Source organism: Paramacrobiotus metropolitanus, unplaced genomic scaffold (assembly GCF_019649055.1).
Source record: "Paramacrobiotus metropolitanus isolate TYO unplaced genomic scaffold, Prichtersi_v1.0 Parri_scaffold0000085, whole genome shotgun sequence".
Lineage (NCBI taxonomy): Eukaryota > Metazoa > Tardigrada > Eutardigrada > Parachela > Macrobiotidae > Paramacrobiotus > Paramacrobiotus metropolitanus.
Window position 1 is genome coordinate 74,568 of NW_026570305.1, and position 18,116 is coordinate 92,683.

General features: G+C 42.8%; 4 protein-coding genes across 4 annotated transcripts; 3 read left to right on the top strand and 1 right to left on the bottom strand.

The window, feature by feature from the left end:
* Window positions 1-668: 668 nt before the first annotated feature.
* On the top strand, window positions 669-2,579 carry LOC129596024 (uncharacterized). Its single transcript, XM_055493179.1, has 2 exons — window positions 669-1,367; window positions 2,332-2,579. Exons 1-2 carry the CDS (start codon window positions 1,088-1,090, stop codon window positions 2,577-2,579), a joined length of 528 nt encoding a protein of 175 aa, XP_055349154.1. The 5' UTR covers window positions 669-1,087.
* A 953-nt stretch (window positions 2,580-3,532) lies between these two features.
* On the bottom strand, window positions 3,533-5,734 carry LOC129596054 (uncharacterized). Its single transcript, XM_055493211.1, has 4 exons — window positions 5,179-5,734; window positions 4,294-4,364; window positions 4,073-4,162; window positions 3,533-3,699 (listed from the first exon to the last, which is right to left on the bottom strand). Exons 1-4 carry the CDS (start codon window positions 5,421-5,423, stop codon window positions 3,569-3,571), a joined length of 537 nt encoding a protein of 178 aa, XP_055349186.1. The 5' UTR covers window positions 5,424-5,734; the 3' UTR covers window positions 3,533-3,568.
* Window positions 5,735-5,954: 220 nt separating this feature from the next.
* LOC129595984 (probable E3 ubiquitin-protein ligase HERC4) lies at window positions 5,955-15,810 on the top strand. Its single transcript, XM_055493123.1, is given in 19 exon segments — window positions 5,955-6,569; window positions 7,150-7,309; window positions 7,539-7,615; window positions 7,716-7,751; window positions 8,216-8,398; window positions 8,870-8,968; window positions 9,292-9,415; window positions 10,090-10,603; window positions 11,087-11,350; window positions 11,825-12,079; window positions 12,423-12,515; window positions 12,576-12,747; window positions 12,881-12,957; window positions 13,312-13,471; window positions 13,665-13,767; window positions 14,253-14,500; window positions 14,503-14,585; window positions 15,133-15,288; window positions 15,422-15,810. Coding segments are annotated over 19 exon segments (3,216 nt in total). The 5' UTR covers window positions 5,955-6,313; the 3' UTR covers window positions 15,578-15,810.
* Window positions 15,811-16,474: 664 nt separating this feature from the next.
* Window positions 16,475-18,101, top strand: LOC129596044 (gluconokinase-like). Its single transcript, XM_055493200.1, has one exon. It carries the CDS (start codon window positions 17,029-17,031, stop codon window positions 17,692-17,694), a length of 666 nt encoding a protein of 221 aa, XP_055349175.1. The 5' UTR covers window positions 16,475-17,028; the 3' UTR covers window positions 17,695-18,101.
* Window positions 18,102-18,116: the final 15 nt, after the last annotated feature.

The following is an 18,116-nucleotide window of genomic DNA, read 5'->3' on the forward strand; positions in this document are numbered from 1 at the left end:
GCGAACACTGCACACTGTTCGATAATTTCAGTATTTGGGGTGTTATCGCTTACACCCGTTTATCGGCTAATTTCTAGATACAGATACATTAGTATTGCATTATATAGTATATCTACATACAGCACTGCATATGTACATATTCGTTATCTGTGAATACTTCTATATTTTCTTCTGGGTTTGGGTACAGTCTGCGCAGTACCTGCTGCCTTCAAATAAATACATACTCACTAATTATGAAACCACCTTCAAAACATAATTGATTATCTGTTGCTTTTTATCTTGCGCGACGATGCCGCAGCGGCAAGTAATTAATTGGGGTGTGCTATAATTCAATGCACAAAGCGATTTTCATAAGTACAGCACTATAATTATGAATGAATCCCGGTTTATCAGCAACATGAACGCGATTATAAAATTTCACCAGTAATGTTACGAGTATTGCAGCAAGCCGATAAAGTTATTTAATTGTGTGGCAAAATATTGAAAACAGTTAATACACTTGTAATTTTTACGCTGTACAGAGTACTCGTACAGTCGTGCTACATCAGTAATTTTGCGTCGCACTGGTAGTTACAAGTTACAACGCATATGCCACCGCCACCAGAGCGGTGATTGCTGCATGTATAATTACAATGAATTTCCGGTAGAACGACTTTACGTTACCGTACCAGTGACGCGCCCCCACTATGTTCGTTCTGTTTATCGAACTGGCTTCGTTGCTTGGTAAACTAAAAATCCAAACAGCATAGTTTCCGTTCTATGTATTCTTTCCTATTTAGACAATTTAGTTTTCGAAACAGTGAAACTCCATTTTTGATCTCCTGGGCATAGTCAGCCATTTATTTTATAGATCTAGTTTAAAATATTTATTGAGCAGCTAACAGTATTTTACCTATCAGTCTACCGCAATACCGTATTTTACCAATCGGAATCTGCGTTTTCTCAAGCGATCTCATTGCGCGTAATATCACTGCCAAGTGTCAACATCACCTGATCTCTCACCGTGTGAAAACCCCATCGCTGCACGCATCACGTGCAACAGCAGCTTGTTGTGTAATAAGCGTTTCGTTACATCGTGGAGCGCAGGATGGAGGAGGAGAAGAACGCGGAGCGTCGCGAGCAATCCCGTGATCCGGTCCTGAACAGCGCCTTCCAGGGCTTATCCCTGCGCAACGAGGAGTTGGCGCGACAGGGCTCCTCCAGTACGGAGGAGAGCAGTGAGGAGGGTGAGGGTGGGGAGCTGCCCGACAACCTCCTGCAGTCCTTCTCCACGGGCGGGACGGATGATCTGGAGCTGCTGCAGAAGGAGTACGATATGCTGTCTAGCAGCAGTTTAGCCGAGACATCCGAGGAATTCTCAGCCGAAGGTGAGCTGTGGGTTTTTTCCCCGTGAATTTTCTGCCAGATTTATATCATTAATTTGTAAATTTCGCATACCTAGGTTATATAGCATTTATTAGAGATTCTTTCGTTTTATTTAGCGATTTCAGTTTTCGATTTGTTTTCTCGTTGTGAGTTGTGGGCACTGTTTTTTTCTGACTTGCCTGGGTCACCGTGTGGCGTTATTCGGTTATTTTTGGGGAATTTTTGCTTGTTTTTTTGTGTGAACGGTGTATTTTTTTATTTAATTTTTTTGCTGTTTTACGAATTTTGGCCAACACTGAACACGTTTTCTTGTTCGGCTGCTTTGAAAAAAAATAATCTAATATTCTAATTTAATACTATTTGTCCTGTTTTCTTAGCTTTGGAAATGAAAATGAGTAGAATTATTTCGTTAGCTGTAACCAGACCACTAAAAGTAAAAATCATTTGGCAAAAACTTATGGTGTCGTCACACGAATGTGATACTGTACTAAAAAGTTGAAAACTGAACTGCCGGGGCTCATTTAATTGACGTACGGACGGGCGCCCGTTTCTACGAACGCTCACCAGACCAGACTGGTGGCCCATCCACTACGCTACCGTTGTCATACTCGGTAACTCGGGACTGCACTGGTTTTGTACCGCAGTAATAGCCTCCTTGATTCGTTTATATTTCGTTTTTTACTATTGATTTTTACTAGCAAGAATATTAAGCAAATTGTTCAGGCAGGAATTAATAAAGTTTTTACAGTTCTACGTAATAATTTACGTAAAATTCGTAATTACATGGTAGTATTTGCAAAATTATAGTGGCAACTAGTAATGTAGAGGTATTGTGGTATTTCCGGTTGGAACATTGATAACAATTTCAATGTTAAAAATTTTAATCCTGTTCTTCCGCCTACATGTAGGCGGGTTAGCACTGTTATACAAGAACACAGAGGTTTATTAATTTTCTTCTGGCAACAGGGCTGGATGGGGAGATCCTGAACGGTGTGTACTTCGACAAGCTGGAGTTGGAGTTGAGCGCCATCGAGAACGCCATGTCGGACTTCGAGGGCCGTCTGGATACGCTGCGCGCCCAGGCCCAGGATCTCCTGCTGACCCTGCAGAAGGAGCGCTCGGCGTCCCGCGGAGAGTCCTGCGACGAGAAGATGGCGGACAGCGCGCCGTTGACGACGCCGCTGGTCGAGCAGGGACACGGCGATACTGCTTGAACGGCGTTCGGCCTTTCCGCCGAACAATGCCGGAGATTGACAGGATTGGCGTTGACATGACAGATTATATATCATTCCGATTAATATCACCCTCGAGGGCCGTTAATTAATGAGTGATGTGGTTGGTCGTTCGGTAACAGATTTTGCAACTTATCGGTGCATTCAGGTTGGCTTGTAAGGTCGTGTTTAATTCAAGTGCCGTTAGGTGGTTGTGCGTTGTATGATCTGGAAAAAATGCTGAATGATGCAGTAACTGACAGCTGCAGTGGGAATACCAACAGATTGGTGTGGTTAATAAAATTTGATTAAAATCCACAGATTCGATGTTGTACTGTGTTGTTCTGTTGCTTCCGGTGCGATACCAAAATCTGCATTCAGTCTGATGAAAAACTTGAAACTTAATTATTACTCACAAGCGGATTTTATTTAAATTATTATTTGGTAAGTGCTATCATGTATGATATTTATTTATTTTGGATAATGGTATTTCTGCATTTATGGTTTTTATTCATATTTATTAGTGCTGGGTTCTTAAAAAAATGTCATTTAATATCCGCACGACACCTGCTGTACAAACTGCCATCCTGGATCGTCCAGCATTACGATGGAGAAATAGAAAAATTTGGAGTCTCGAGATATTATCGTAGATCATCGTTTGCCTGGCGTTTCTACGCGTATACGGACTTACAATTGGGAAAGCCATTACACTACAGTGCATTCGTAACGCTAGAGTCGGCTAGACACTGATCGCATCGGTATATTTGTTAAACAGTTTCGCAAGCGCGGGCACACTACTTCACAGTTAAAATTTAACATTGAAAAAACAACCAAAATCTCTGTCCCCCCAGCGGGTCAATTTTCGGATAGTTTCGCTGCTTCACAATCAACCATTCCCCCAACCCACAAGCCAGAATCAGTTTTAATTTTATACAACCCCCCTCAAAAGTCACATTATGACATGGTCGAGAGTCGAGATAAACAACAAGAGTTCACTGCTTAATTGCGGAAACCGTGCGCCGTTTCGTCTCATCCAGTTGGCGGAGCACTTTATCCGGCTGCGTTTGCAGATAATCCTTCACCGCATCCAACAAGTCTTTTTTGATTTTATCCGGAACCGAAGCTACATGAGAAACATCGAATCATTGTAAGCCAGCGAGAATATCACGGTAATAAAACTATGGCATCCAAATTTTAAATCACGTGCATGCTTTTAAGAAAGCACGCCACATTTTCAGAAATCCACGCTTAGAGATTAGAAACAACCAATGAAAATGCATTATAAAAGATTTCCATCCCAAATGTGCATCTCAAGTTCCAAAAAATAACTGCTCCGGTGGCAAAAAAAACGCTCTCGCCAAAAAAAGCAGCGTAATAAGAAACGTACAACAAAAACTGGTGGCATAATAAAAACGTGGGAAAATTAAAATGAGTTTATTACGATAAAAGGACAATATCGCGCGGAACGCGATATACCAGTACGAAAATTCACTTACAACGGAGACCGTTCCCAATTTCTTCGATGAGATCCTTCGCCACTCGATCCGGTCGCAGCAGCTGCCCGCTCTGATAAGTGGCTAGTTTATCTGCCAAATAAAACATAATTTTAATGGTTGCAATCGAGAGAAAATAATACGCAGACGTTCCAACAATGTTGCAAGAGATCAGACAACATTCGGAGATTGCCCTCAGAATTTCAGAGCAATTTGCAACTTACTTTTAAATGCATCTTTGACTGTGGAATACCAAGCATGCTCTTCCAGACGCGATGACACCCAGTCAACCAATCTACAAAAACAACAGCAAAATCGTGACCACTATGCCGGCATGACTGTCAATCAAAAACACATATTTCCATCGAACCCGGGAGTTTGGATAATAAGACTCTAACAAAACGAAAACGCATCCAAAGCCGCCACAGAAATACTGAATAATAAAAACTAAAAATAAAAACCGAACGAATTACAATGGATATATTACAACTACTGAATATAATATTCTGTTCGTACTGCTTGCTGCTTATGATCGCTAAAATGCTTTCTACATTGGAATGTGCCACCTCACTACGTTTCGTCGACAATCGTCTCTCGCACGAATACATACGTCATACGTGCTGTTCCTTCTATTCAAGATAATAATTTATTATGTTAATTTATGTACACTTACCACACGTCCTAAGATCATGCGTGACACTAACGATTTTGGATGTTTTTTCAGTGTTTAAAAGTTTGATGCTTTTAATTAGCGTAAACCTGCGCAGGCGAATTTATTTATATAGCGATTTCGCTCTCATGATTCTTGAAGGCTACGCATTCGCGTATACATAATTATTAACATACATAATCATTCGCATATTCGCGTGAAACAGTAATTCTTTACATTAAAGAATAAAGTGAAACACTAATTTTCAAAAGAAGTAAAGAACCATATTATTAATTTACTCGTAAGGAACCCTATTACTTCGAAAAAATTATTTTTATCATCAAGGACCGTATCTTTCTCAAACTTTTGATAAAGCCAATAAAAGACTAGCAACGACAGTAAGGAAATTAATTAAAACGCAGGGCATTCCACTGATTCCAGGCTAAAATGCAATACTGACTGTTTCTCCTTGTCGCTGACGGGTATCTGCTGTGCTTCCTTATCGGGCGATGCCTCTTTGCGGGAGGAAGGACGGTGTTCCTTTTTGTGGTGTTTAGCATGCGCGGCGTGCTCGTCGTGGTCGTCATCGTCGTCGCGTTCGCGTTCGGCGGAGCTGTCGCGGGAACCGTGGCGCTTGCGTGATCGCGAGGGACTGCTGTCGGGCGCGTTCGTCTCCGTCAGAGAATGCCGTTTGGCAGACATCATATCGACAATTCCTACTTCATCGATCCCAATCCAGCTGGCACAATTCGGGGGCGCTCAGGGCTTCCCAGACAAACGCTCCGAAGCGAGATATAAATTAACAAAAAGCAGTTTAAATCCAAATGACAAAATATCCAATGGCTTCACAGTTCTGCAGAGACGCTAGCTACCCTGTAACCATCATGCAATTATAAATTCTGCATCGTAAAAATTAAAATGGAATAAAAAAAACTACACGTAGGTATATCAGAACACCAAAAAACAAATGTTTATTAGTTTATAAATCATTTATCTGGTTTTCTGTTTTCGAGCAGGAGTTTCGAAATTTTGAGCTTTTAGTTTTGCCGTTTGTTTCAAGTTTCGTCTTCCGGTTTGTCAACTGCTGCTCGGCGGCTCACCATATCTACAGTAATACTTAGCTCGACCGCCCGCGGATACCGTCAGACAGGGACAGCCGCCCGTCACTCCGCTCACATCGCGAATGAATGGGCAAAATTTCATGACTTGTTTTCATGTTTTGCAAACAATCTTACAAACGCATCTGCAGCGATTACGTCAAAACGGGATGATCAGTCAGTCGTCTTATTCATCACAGTTAAGCGCCTTTAAATTAAAAGAAAAGAAATTTCTGGATTCCCGACTTTTTCCTAAAAACCAGTAGAAACGTTGTGCCAATCACGACAGGAGTGTCTTAGCCGTTCTGTGATACCAGATTCGGGGAAAAGTAGTATGTATTTTAATTTTTTTGAGGGACCCTACCTCGATCGTTCCTTGATAATTTTATTGGGATTTTATCGCTCTGTCTGATGGACTCATTGTGATGCTGTGATTATCCGCTACCTCCGGAAAATTTATCGCCGTGATATGTGTATGTTTTGACTGTGATATTTTCGATGGAGCGAACGACGGTGTTGGCGTGGGGTAACAATCAGGAGGGCCAGCTGGGACTGGGCGCCTCCACCGAGGTGGACGACAATGGGCCGCGCGTGCTGGACTGCTTCCAGCGGCAGAATCTACAGGTCAGCCAGATCGCCTGCGGCCAGAAGCACACGCTGTTCGTGCTGGTGGACGGCAGTGTGTGGTCGTGCGGGACGAACGAGCACGGCCAGCTGGGACGCGAGTACAACGGGGGAACGCTCAAGAAACCTGGTAAGACTGATCCGTTCTCTGCAGGGATGTTATTTACGTTGTTGCTTTGTTGTCCATTAATTTAAACGATTTTTTTACCTGTGATAACAAGAATCGCGAGGAGTACAGTCTGTACTTCCCATTTCCCAGTACAATAATTATAATTTCAACAACGGTGGAAAATTGGTTAAACCGTAGAAATTAAAATAATAGTTTGCTGTGATTATTGTACAGTTATTTTTTAAAAATTCACCACGTTACCACGTTTTTAAAAAATTTACCATTTTTTAAAAATTTACCATTTAACGCTTTCCAGAATCTGTGAAATTGTTGCTGATAGCAGTCTGATAAGCGTAAATATTTTAATTCAGAATTAGTACTGAAATCGAAAACAGTAAAATGTGAAATATTGAATTTTCTTTTTTGTTTTATTTTAAATTCCTCATGGAAATTTGTGCGTTTCTGGCTGTTTTCAGTTGTACTGGGTTAGTACGTGATTAATTGCGGTTTGAAAGATTAAAATCATGATGCACCATCCAATCCGCTTTTTTCTTTGGCCTTTTAGCCAAGCGGTGGATGATTCTCTTTTTCAATTTTCTAGGTCAGATTGAGAATCTGAAGCATCACAACATTGTACAGGCAGCGGCGGGCGTGGGCCATTCGTTGGCCCTGAGCGACGGCGGCCAGATCTTCAGCTGGGGCTGGAACGCTTCCGGTCAGTGTGGCCGCGACAGTGATCCCGACGCACTACGCACTCCCAAGTGAGTTTGGTACACTGAATGTTAATCCTTCACGGACTTGTATATGTGTGGCTCATTCCGGCTAATTGTGAAAAATTGTGTCGTTCATTTTGCTTGATTGTATCGGGCTTTTATTGGATTCAGTTTTGTTTAATTGAAGTTGCAGTTTGTGCTTTGTTATTTATTGCTCGGGTAGCGTCGATTTATGCGTATAGACCGGATGATTAATTTTCTGAGTGTTTTCTCGCAGATTGATACGGTATCTGGCCCATGAATACATCGTGCAAATTTGCTGCGGAGACGAATTTTCCATGGCACTGGATGATGGTACAAACTACGTTTGTACTAATGATGAGACAAACTACGTTTGTCTATAAAAAATTCGAACATCCACCGCGTTTTTTGTTATCGAACCTTCGTTTTGCAGCGGGAAATATCTACGTTTGGGGGAAGAATGTCTTTGGTGAGAGACTAATAATTATAGGAGCATATCCATATCCATTATATACATAATTATTTATTAATTAGGTACATTGTTTTGTAGCTGCGATTGTCACATTATTTTGATGCTTCAGAATGTTGCTTTTTGTCTTTTGATAAGCTATTCAGTTTTGCGTTAGTTACAAGCTGTTATTTTCGCCGTTTTTTCAATGGTTGATGAAATTTCTTGTACCGATGATTTTTATTCATCTTTTTTGTATCGATAATGGATATATTTTGGCCACGTCGATGCTGTCACTTTCGGCTCATTGGGATTTCTTTTTCTTTTAAAACCGCGAGGAATCAAAAAGGATAAATGAAATCTAATTTGGTCAACGATAAATTTGATTTAACAAAATAAGCCCTATTTACACTGTAAGAAAAACTTTGAGATGCGGTGCATTTATTGGTGCTGACGTTTTCCCCACTTCTCTGTCGTACGAGTAGGTCAACTAGGCATTGGACATAAGGACAGCGTAACAACACCACAGACCATGAAATCCCTGGTCGGTCTGCCGATACAGCAGATCTCCGCCGGTGCCTCCCATGCCGTCGTCCTATCGAAATCCGGCTCGGCATACTCCACGGGGAAAAACGATTTTGGACAGCTGGGCATCGGCGATCAGCATGGTAAGCGGCATTATTATTCAGCGAAACTGAACGGAAGTTAATGGTGTCTGTCTCTAATATCTGACAAAGCGACATCTGACGCGCGCTTGTCGATTTAATGTAGGAAATGTGTATGACTGTACTGTATGTTAGTGTGATCTACGGTATCGCTGTGGAGTTGAATCGTAGTGTGCTGGCTTAATAGTGGGTTGGCGGTTAATGCCGTAACAGCGGCAGTAGCAAGGACGACTGTAATTCGGTTAGATTTGTTGAACGTAAAACATTTTTTGCATTTTTCTGTGACCGTCTTGGCATTGAGTAGATTTTTGACATCCGGATGTGAACTTGCGTATTTTTCGAAATGCGGCTAGAAAGCGAACTCACTGTATGGTAGAATCTTGGGGTTTGCTTTTCTCGGTTTGTTGCTTAGTACTGTAGGTACAGTATGTTGTCGAAAGCTGGTTGGTTGCACTAGCGTTTGTGTGTTTTCAGATCGGAACAATTATTCGCAAATTAAGTCATTCAAGAATCAGCGCGTCTGCTATCTGGCTTGCGGTGAAGAGCATTCTGTGGCGCTGACAGCCGATGGAGGTTGGTTATCTTGCCGACTGTATTATTTTTATTTAAAGTGTCCGCAAAAAATACAAGCTTATTTTGTATTTTGTAAATAAAATTTGGTAGTAGCAGTTAGCGAATAAGTAAATTTATACGAGTATCTAATTTATTTCGTGATGCACCAAACCAATTTAATTCATTGTCTTTTTTGGTGTTTTTTTTTCGCCTTTACGTTTTCAACACGTTTGGTATTTGGCACTTTGCTGGATACAATTGGGCAACGAATGCGTTGGATTAATTCGCGTATTATTGGAAGTAAGGTTAACAGCCGTACAATTTAGAACCGCTGTGTCATGCAGGTGTGTTTACCTTTGGCGCCGGCGGTCACGGGCAGTTGGGCCACGGACCCACGCACAGCGAGGTCAATCCGCGCAAAGTCTTCGAGCTGATGGGCAGTAACGTCACGCAGATCTGCGTTGGCAGGTACGTTGGTCGCATTAAATTGTGGAACGAATGGGTTGATTTCCTGTCGCCTTTCCAAGTTAAGGTTGCTTTGTCTGCGGAGAATTCAGCGGTTGATGTAATAGCTGAGTGAATGGGGTTTTCCCCGGAAACCGCATAATTTGGAAATTTTTTTGCGAATGTACTTGGGAGAGGCTGATAGCGTGCCGTCGGGCTGATTATGTTCGCGTTATTTAATCCCCTTGTCATGCACAAATTAATTGCTAAATCGTCAGGTTGTTTCAGGGACTTTTCGTAGTACAGTGTCAACTGCGTGCAATTACCCTAAGATCGTTTGGCCTTAAACTCTGCTTTAAGAATGTTCAAGTTAAGAACACCATTTCAGATCTCAACGACGGGATAATTGTGTTTTTTGTCAAAATAATCAGCATCTGCTCATCTGCCACTGGGACGTGGTAGCGCCTTTCATGATTTTTTAAAAATCCGTCACTATGGGAATTTTTTTAGTGCAGTGTCACCTATGCCCACAAGGAAATTACTGTACTCGTACTATAGCCCAGTTCTAGTGTCTGGTAGTGCACTAATCTTATTTATGATATGTACATCCAGTTAACTAGATTTCTCTAGATTTCTGGAGCATTGAGTTAACTAGATTTCTGGAGCATTGAGTTTTTTTATTGAATCTGTGACTGTAGATTCCACACGATGACGTACGTGGCGGCCACCGGCAAGATCTTCGTATTCGGGAAAGGCGGTTCCGGCCAATTAGGCATGGGCACTGGCAGTCGCGTCAACCACCAGCACCCAGTCATCTGCCACGGCGCCTTCGACCTGATGCGCAATTCGGGATTAACGTTACATGAACTCTTCGCCGGTGGCGACCAGTCCTTCGCCAGCGTCACCATGGGCACCGCGCCCCTCCCGCCCGTCGACTTCCGCGAGGAGCGTCCGCCGCGCGGTCTATTAGTCTTGACGGAGACGGTGGTGGAGCGGCTGGTGAAAGCGTTGAGCTTGTTATCCGGCGAGGACGAGATGCTGGAGGAGACGGAGCAGCGCGAGTTGGAGGTGATGTGCGGCAGTGTGGCGGCCTGGAACGGGGCCTTCCTCGGTCCGGGGGAGGAGCACTACTTTTTATCTAGTAAAAACTGCGGCGTGGCGATGAGCGTGGCGGAGAGAGCGTTGGAGGAGCTGGCCGCCGCCATGAAACCGGTGGGTGGGGGTGGTATGCGCCACTTTGACTGAGGAAATTATTTATTCATGGACGAATCTTAATTTACAGTTTACCAGATTTAAATGGATTTACAGTTTTTTAATTATTGTACTAAATTAATTGTACTGAAGTGCTTCGCTGAATTTATTTATTTACGGAAAATGTAGATTTTAGTTTCACTGGTATCTGCAAGTTTCCGCTGCGAGATGGTTGAAATGCATGCTTGGAGAAAGCTTTTTTTTATATCGATGGCGAACGTAGTGGAGGGGCTGTCTCGATACTTTGAGCGAGATTCAGTTACTGATAATGATACAAACTTGTGAAATAATTGCATGGCTTTCTTTTTTGAAAAGCGAGTATTCTTTAAATTTTGTTGTTGCAAGTGGGAACATGGAACGCGATTCCCTAATAAACCGAATTTGATGTGGGGAATGAGCTTGAGTGGCGCATTTGGCGGTCGATGCTTCTGTTTCTGTTTGTAGATTGTGCGCGACAGTATTATGGACAAGATCCGCAGTAAAGTCCTGCCAAACTTGTCGACTAATCCGGCCAACATGGAGTGCCTGCGCGTGTTCCTTTTGCTGCCGCTCTTCCCCGTCTTCACGGCCTCCCTCAGCGTCGACCGTGTCCTGGAGTACATCGTCCCCTTTGCCCATGCCCTCGCCAGTCTCGGCGACATACCCAAAGGCGTCGTGCGTTCCTGGATGTCCATTGTTCCGCTAGGAATTTTCGAAAAATACGTCCAGGTAAGGCACTGCTTTCCTTTTCTGTGTTGGCAGGATTTTCAGCGGTTCTTGCAAAAGGAGACACTCAACAGGTTTTCTGCCTGACTGATGCTTCAAGTTGACCGCGAAGTGGTTGTACACAAATAAATTTTTTCGGTTAATCAATAGCGGGCTAGGTTTTTTTTCGTAAAATTTGAAATGTGCAATGTGAGAAACGAGTTCTCCTGGAAGATACGGTGGATTAGAGACGAAAAATATAAAAAGTGATTTTTTAGTAACTTTTCTTTTGTTCTGTGGGTGCAGTTTGTAGTACTCTGTAGATGCAAAGAATTGCGTTCAAGTATGTATCCACCGCTCTACGCTGTTCTTACTGGATGGAAAAATCGTAAAAGTGCTGTTTATTGCGAACCGGGTAGTAGCCCTATTCAGAGCTTGTTATCCATCAAAATGCGGCTGGATTTTTTATGAACACCCGTGTTGGCTGGTTGTTTGTAGTTGTACAAAGACAGTGTAGTGGTGATCTTGCTGATGCCGAAAGTGGGCGAGTTGATCCAGAAGGAGCGCTACTGGCGGGGCATGCACAGTCTTCTCGACGCCTTGACGGTGCTGTACGAAGCCAATAATCGTCTGCGAGCCGTCAACGAGTTCGGCGCGCTGATGTACGAGAAATTCTACATACCGGAGATCACGGATAAGGTCAACATCATGATGGACTACAAGAACTGGTACCATGCCGATCAACGAACACGGGTGAGGATGGTTTGGATACAGGCCTTCGGCGGTTGCTGAATTACAAATAAATACCAATTTTTATTCATTTAAAAAAAATAATTTTATTTAATTACCGTGTGCTAAATTAACGCATCAGTCAATAATATTTGGAAATTTTTGTTCGTTTATTCCAGTCGTGCCTATCGATAAAAAATTTAATAAACTGCAATAAAAACTTACTAAAATTGCTGGCTTTTATATTAGTATAAGGCATAGATCATTACGATAAAACTCGACGGAGAAAGAATTTCTCTGCTAGTGTATCTTCGTCGCAGAGAACATATTAAGCCATTCTTTATCTTCCTTTGTTGTTGTTTTTCAGTTAATGACACTATCGTTTTGTAATTACGCCTTCACTTTTGATCCGCAAGCCAAAACGATGCTGCTGCAGGCTGATTCCATGCTGCAGATGGAGGTGAGCAATTTTTGTGGAATTGGCGAGAAGTGTGCGGTTTATCGGGGTTGTTTTTTACAGGAAGCGGTGAACTCGATGAACCATTCGGATTTCATGATGAACTTCATCCGGGCGGCGGCGCAGGGCACCAGCGGCGCGGCCATGCATCCGCAACAGGTGGTCTTTCTCAATCTGTACGTCTCCCGCAATGATTTGCTCAAGGACACGCTGGACCAGATCTGGAGTTTCAAAGGTGTGTTAATGCAGTTTGCTGTAGCGTGGTTGCATTTGACAAAAGCGGTTTCGTTAATGAATTTGTTTTTGTGCTGATATCAGGTGAATTTGACTTTAAACCGATTTTATTAATTAGGTTGTTCTGTTTTTAGAACGAGGCGACCTGAAACGTCCGCTGAAGGTGTGGTTTACCGGTGAAGACGCGGAGGATGCCGGCGGTGTTAAAAAGGTGCGAATTTCTGCCTGATTTACAAACGTTTTGCGTTTTTATCATATTTCACCCACTTTTAACCATTAATGGGTTATTGCGCTGTTTTTGAACCATATAGAAAACATAAGGATGTATTTTGTTATGTATTGGCGAATCGATGTACCTTGCGAACATTTTTACATTATTTTTATGGCCTTGTACTAGTGAATGACGATTTTTAACGAGGATATAGCTGCATAAAAATGTATTTTAATTTCGAATTTATTGCGTGGTTGTTACTCGTGTAATATTCCGCATAACATTTTTTGTTCACCGCGCATTGGACGTATGATTTACTACGCTGTCCTGATATTTCATTGACAATCTTTACAGGAATTTTTTATGCTTCTGATGCGCGAATTGCTCGACCCGAAATACGGCATGTTCACCTACTACGAAGAGTCACGGAGTATTTACTTCAACGGCAACAGTTTCGAGAGCAAAGATCGCTTTTATATGGTCGGCATTATTTGCGGATTGGCCATTTATAACGGTATGTTCTTCCGATATGGGAATGTTGTAGTATAAAGGCACGCTAGTAACTTATTGGATCTTTCTTACGATTGTGCAGTCGCATTGATTTCCGGCTGTTAAAAATCACTGCCTGCCGCGAAATAAGAATTCAATTTTTTGTACAACTCGAACAGCAGTACTGCAGCAGTAAAGGTTTAACGATTAATTTGCAGCGACGATTGTGGATGTGAATTTCCCGCTGGTGCTGTATAAGAAGCTACTGAATATTAAGCCTATTCTGCAGGATCTCGACGGCCTCATGCCCACTGTGCGCCGGTAAGGCTAATAAGCGATATTAATGTTTAGTTTATGTAATGTTAGGATTTGTGGTTTCTTTAAAATTCTTCAGTACGAGGACAGAAAATTTGTTTTGTGATATTTCACTGCCGTATTGGCTGTCGGGCGTTGCTAGCTTTTGAAACGCGTCTTCGGTGAGATTACGGAACTCGTTGACCGTTGTGTACCCACATTTTTGTTGATACCGTAGTGTTGTGGCAAACCCCAAGACTTGCGTGATTTCATCCATGTGTTCTTATTTATCTGAATTTCGCTATGGGTTAGGTGGTTTGTTTTTTAAGTGCAGTAAAACGTTAGAATGCAGGTATCTGTAATTTGTATATGTTGAGGAAATTGAATTTGATGTGAGATGATGGTTGGCTTGTATAACGACTAAGGCGCCATATGGCAGTCGGCTGTTCGGTTTTGTTTCCGAGTTTTCTATGTTTCTTTCTCAATGCCGTCAAGTACCGATGTCGTTGATATATATTGGAACAGCTGAACTGCAGACGAAGGCAACGGTGGGAAGAGATCTTCGCGTTGAACTTCACCATCTCTCAGGAATCCTTCGGGGAGACGGCGATCGTGCCGCTGAAGCCGAACGGGGAGGATATTGCCGTTACAAAGGACAACCGGCAGGAGTATGTGGATTTGTACGTGGATTATGTGCTGAACAAAGCCGTGGAGGGACAATTCGCGGCGTTCTACGAAGGGTTTCATCGCGTCTGCGGTGGAAGATCCTCGAGTTGTTCCATCCACAGGAGCTCATGGCCATGGTGTGCGGCAATGAGAATTACGACTGGAAAGAACTACAGGAGGTAACCAAACGTGCCCCGTTGACCGTTGTATGAATCAACTAATACTAAAAATTCTCCTGCAACTCGTTTTATTAACGATGAGCGGTAATGTTGGGTTTTGGAGGCTTATGGGATCTTCTTGTAATACATGAGTTGGAAAAATATTTAGAAAATTATAATTATTTGGTTCGTAAGTTGGTTCGTAAGTAGTAAGTACATAGTAGTGCATCGCTACACGCCACTATTGGATTTGGAATTTAGATGTTGCGATTTCCATTTCTGCATGCTTGTTTTCGAATGCCGAATAGTTTTCGTCAGTATACAAGCTTGGCGCGCTTTTATTAACGTGCCATTAGGGTAAATATCGTAGTGTAGCGGTCAAACATCGAGCTTCCTTGGGATCTGAAGATATTTGATCGTACGCTAAACAGCGGTTAACAGGGTTTACCAAAATAAAAACACCGACCGGATTAGCTTTTTTTAAAAGCATGTTGACGCATGTTTTATTATCTTGCATTGAATAACCGTTGGTGTGCGTGGTTGACCGTGGTTTCTCGGTGTTGTGCAGGCTGCCGTGTACAAAGGTGACTTCACCGCCGAACACCCGACCATCAAGATGTTCTGGCGCGTCTTCCATTCGTTGGAGCTGGAGCAGAAGAAAAAGTTCCTCTTGTTCCTCACCGGCTGTGATCGCATACCCATCTTGGGAATGAAAGCCGTCCGCGTACGTCAATTGCTTACGTAATTCGAATAGGAAGAATGTTTGATTTTTCCTTTTAGTGTGTTTTTCGTATGTAGTTGTAGTATTTTTAGCAAATTTTCCTTGTTAATATTGAACTTCTGGCTTTTTTGCTTAGATCATCATCCAGCCGGCGGGGGGCGGGGAGAATTACCTGCCGGTAGCGCACACCTGCTTCAACATCCTCGATCTGCCCAAGTACACCAGTGAGCGGGCGTTGCGGGACAAACTGCTGCTGGCCATGCAGCAGACGCAGGGATTCGCCTTGGCTTAGACTGTTGATCGGAATGAGTGATAAAAAAGCCGGATTACTTTTCTATGATAAGAAAACTTTTACCTAGTTTTACAGATTTCTGTTTCTTTGACCCGTTTGTTTGTACCGATAGTTATTTACCGGCCCACTTGGACAGGCTGAACCTTTTTTGAGGGTGCAAATTTATGTGTTCTTTCTTCGTGATTCGGTGATGTGGAATTGTCCTATCGTAAAGGGATATAATAAAAGAATTTTGTAGAAAACAAAATGTAAAATTAACGAATGCAAGAAATGGCCGAGAAAATATATGTGGTGAGCACAACAAAATAAAAACGGCAAGAAATTAAGCGAACAGGTCAAAGTAAGTGAAACCGTCCTTATCGAAACATGCGTGTGGCAGTTGGAGACTCTTGACTTACGCTGGTGCGAAGTATAAAATCAATGCTGTTTAAAGTGTTAACTGCACTGTGCAGTTAACAGGAGCATCTGAACAAGCTCGCTAGCGAACTGCATCATAAATCAAAGACTGATAGCATGGCTGTTCGAAATCACTAAAATCCCAGCGTGACTTATAACAATCATCAAATTTTGGTATACACTGTTTTTTTTTTGTCTGCAGTGGATGAACAATGCGGTGATAATCGTGAGATTCTGTTTTCTGCCAGTACATAAATCACCGCTAAACTATTAACAACAATAATTGTTAGTTCCAGTTTTGTCAGCCTGTACGACAGTACGAGTACTTTAAATTGTACATGCGGTTACTGTACCAGTTACATAAGCAGTTTGTACAGCCGTGTTTATAAAGCCGATAACCGTCCGTCTAGCGTTATCAGTAATTTCAGCTGATGAGAAGGAATTTCACGACCATGAGACTTATTAATTTTTAATTGCAAAGTGTGCGAAAATGGAGCAGGCGAACAGCTGTTGCTGCCGTGTACCAGACCTGTTTCTTATTACTGCCCATATTATGATTTACCGGCTACTGCACAGTATACAATACTGTACGATACATACTGTAGCCTGTAGATAAGTATGTACAGTAATGCACGAGAAATCATTCAGGTGTACAGTACTCTGTACTCGTATCGATTGTCGACGATTGACATGTGCCTTTTCTCTTTGCAGTCAGTTCAGTTAAGTAAGTACTCGACTAACTGTGTAGTAAAATTTAATAAAGTTTTGTTGTCATGATCCATTTTGATTCCCATGACATCTGATAGCAGAACCCCAGCCACAACGGTCAAGATTACCGAGCACCATTCACCAGCAACATCTACGTAGAACTCCAGCTGTACTGCATAACAAGACTCAAAGGAGTTATTACGACCACGATCGCTAGCAAATTTTATGGTGCTTCTTTAGGTTTGCATGGAAGAGCATTCCCTGCGATTTCAGAACTCTTCAACCCGCCCGTAATAATTTTTTTCTACGCAAGTAATTAACATCTCCGTTGGTCCAACCGGAGGATTATGAAGTTGGTTGTTAGCCGTGGAAAAGCGTTAACTCGTATTCTGCGAACGGATGAAGAGCCTTTAGGAAAACATCGCATAGGGATATTTATTGACACACATTTGGACGGTACGTGTACAATGTCTTCCCCACTTGATCCCCTTCCTATGGAGCTCCTTCCTTGTGTCATTGTCATCATGGGCGTCTCCGGCTCCGGCAAATCCACTATCGCCTCCGCCCTAGCGAATCGTCTACAGTGGCCGTTCCAAGAAGGCGATGATCTCCATTCACCTGCCAACCACGCCAAAATGCAGTCCGGTACCCCCCTGACGGACGCGGACCGCCTTCCCTGGCTGCAGAAAATCGCCGAGTGGATCGATACCCATCCGTACGGTGTCGTCACATGCTCGGCGTTGAAGCGGTCCTACCGGGAGCTGATTGTGGGAGAACGAAAGAATGTGCGGCTGGTGTATTTGCAGGCGGAGAGGCAGTTGCTGGAAGGACGGATGGGCAGGAGGAAGGGGCATTTCATGCCGGCCAGGTTGCTGGATAGTCAGTTGGCGACACTGGAGGAGCCGGGTGCCGATGAGGGCGCAGTGGTGGTGAGGGTGGATGATGGGCCGGTGGAGCAAACGGTTGATGAGATTGTCCGTAAACTGAAAGAGCCTGCAGTACCTTGTTCGTAGTTTTTTTTGTACTTTGCTCCACCTTGGACGTCTGAAATTTCGCTGCCTTATTTGTATGCGCACATTAGAATGGGGAATTCGTTAACGGATTTACAAATAGATTGTAAAGTGCAAACTCTGGGCGAAAACGACATATACGAGTAGAGACGTACGACTTCGTACAGTAGATACGTACGACTTTACACGTTAAATCTTTGAGGCATGTTTGCTTAATTATATCCGCAGTATCCTTCCTTACCACAAGGTATCCTTCGCGTATCCGGCATCCCCCATGTACTCACGATTTCCATTTGTTCGCTGCCGTATTCTAATGCTTCTGTACAGTATCTTTTACGTGTCCCATATGTATTCCACTAAGAAGAACTGCGTAGTACTTTGTAAGAAAAACTAAGAAAACCTAAGAAATTGGCAGGACATATAAA

What these genes read in the sequence shown, in the direction of transcription:
- LOC129596024 (XM_055493179.1), top strand. Translation starts at nt 1,088, where the DNA reads ATGGAGGAGGAGAAGAACGCGGAGCGTCGCGAGCAATCCCGTGATCCG. An exon ending in CGAGGAATTCTCAGCCGAAG is followed by an intron (nt 1,368 to 2,331) that starts GTGAGCTGTGGG and finishes TTCTGGCAACAG; the next exon opens with GGCTGGATGGGGAGATCCTG.
- LOC129596054 (XM_055493211.1), bottom strand. Translation starts at nt 5,423, where the DNA reads ATGATGTCTGCCAAACGGCATTCTCTGACGGAGACGAACGCGCCCGAC. An exon ending in GTCAGCGACAAGGAGAAACA is followed by an intron (nt 4,365 to 5,178) that starts GTCAGTATTGCA and finishes TTGTTTTTGTAG; the next exon opens with ATTGGTTGACTGGGTGTCAT. An exon ending in AATTGGGAACGGTCTCCGTT is followed by an intron (nt 3,700 to 4,072) that starts GTAAGTGAATTT and finishes TTTCTCATGTAG; the next exon opens with CTTCGGTTCCGGATAAAATC.
- LOC129596044 (XM_055493200.1), top strand. Translation starts at nt 17,029, where the DNA reads ATGAAGTTGGTTGTTAGCCGTGGAAAAGCGTTAACTCGTATTCTGCGA.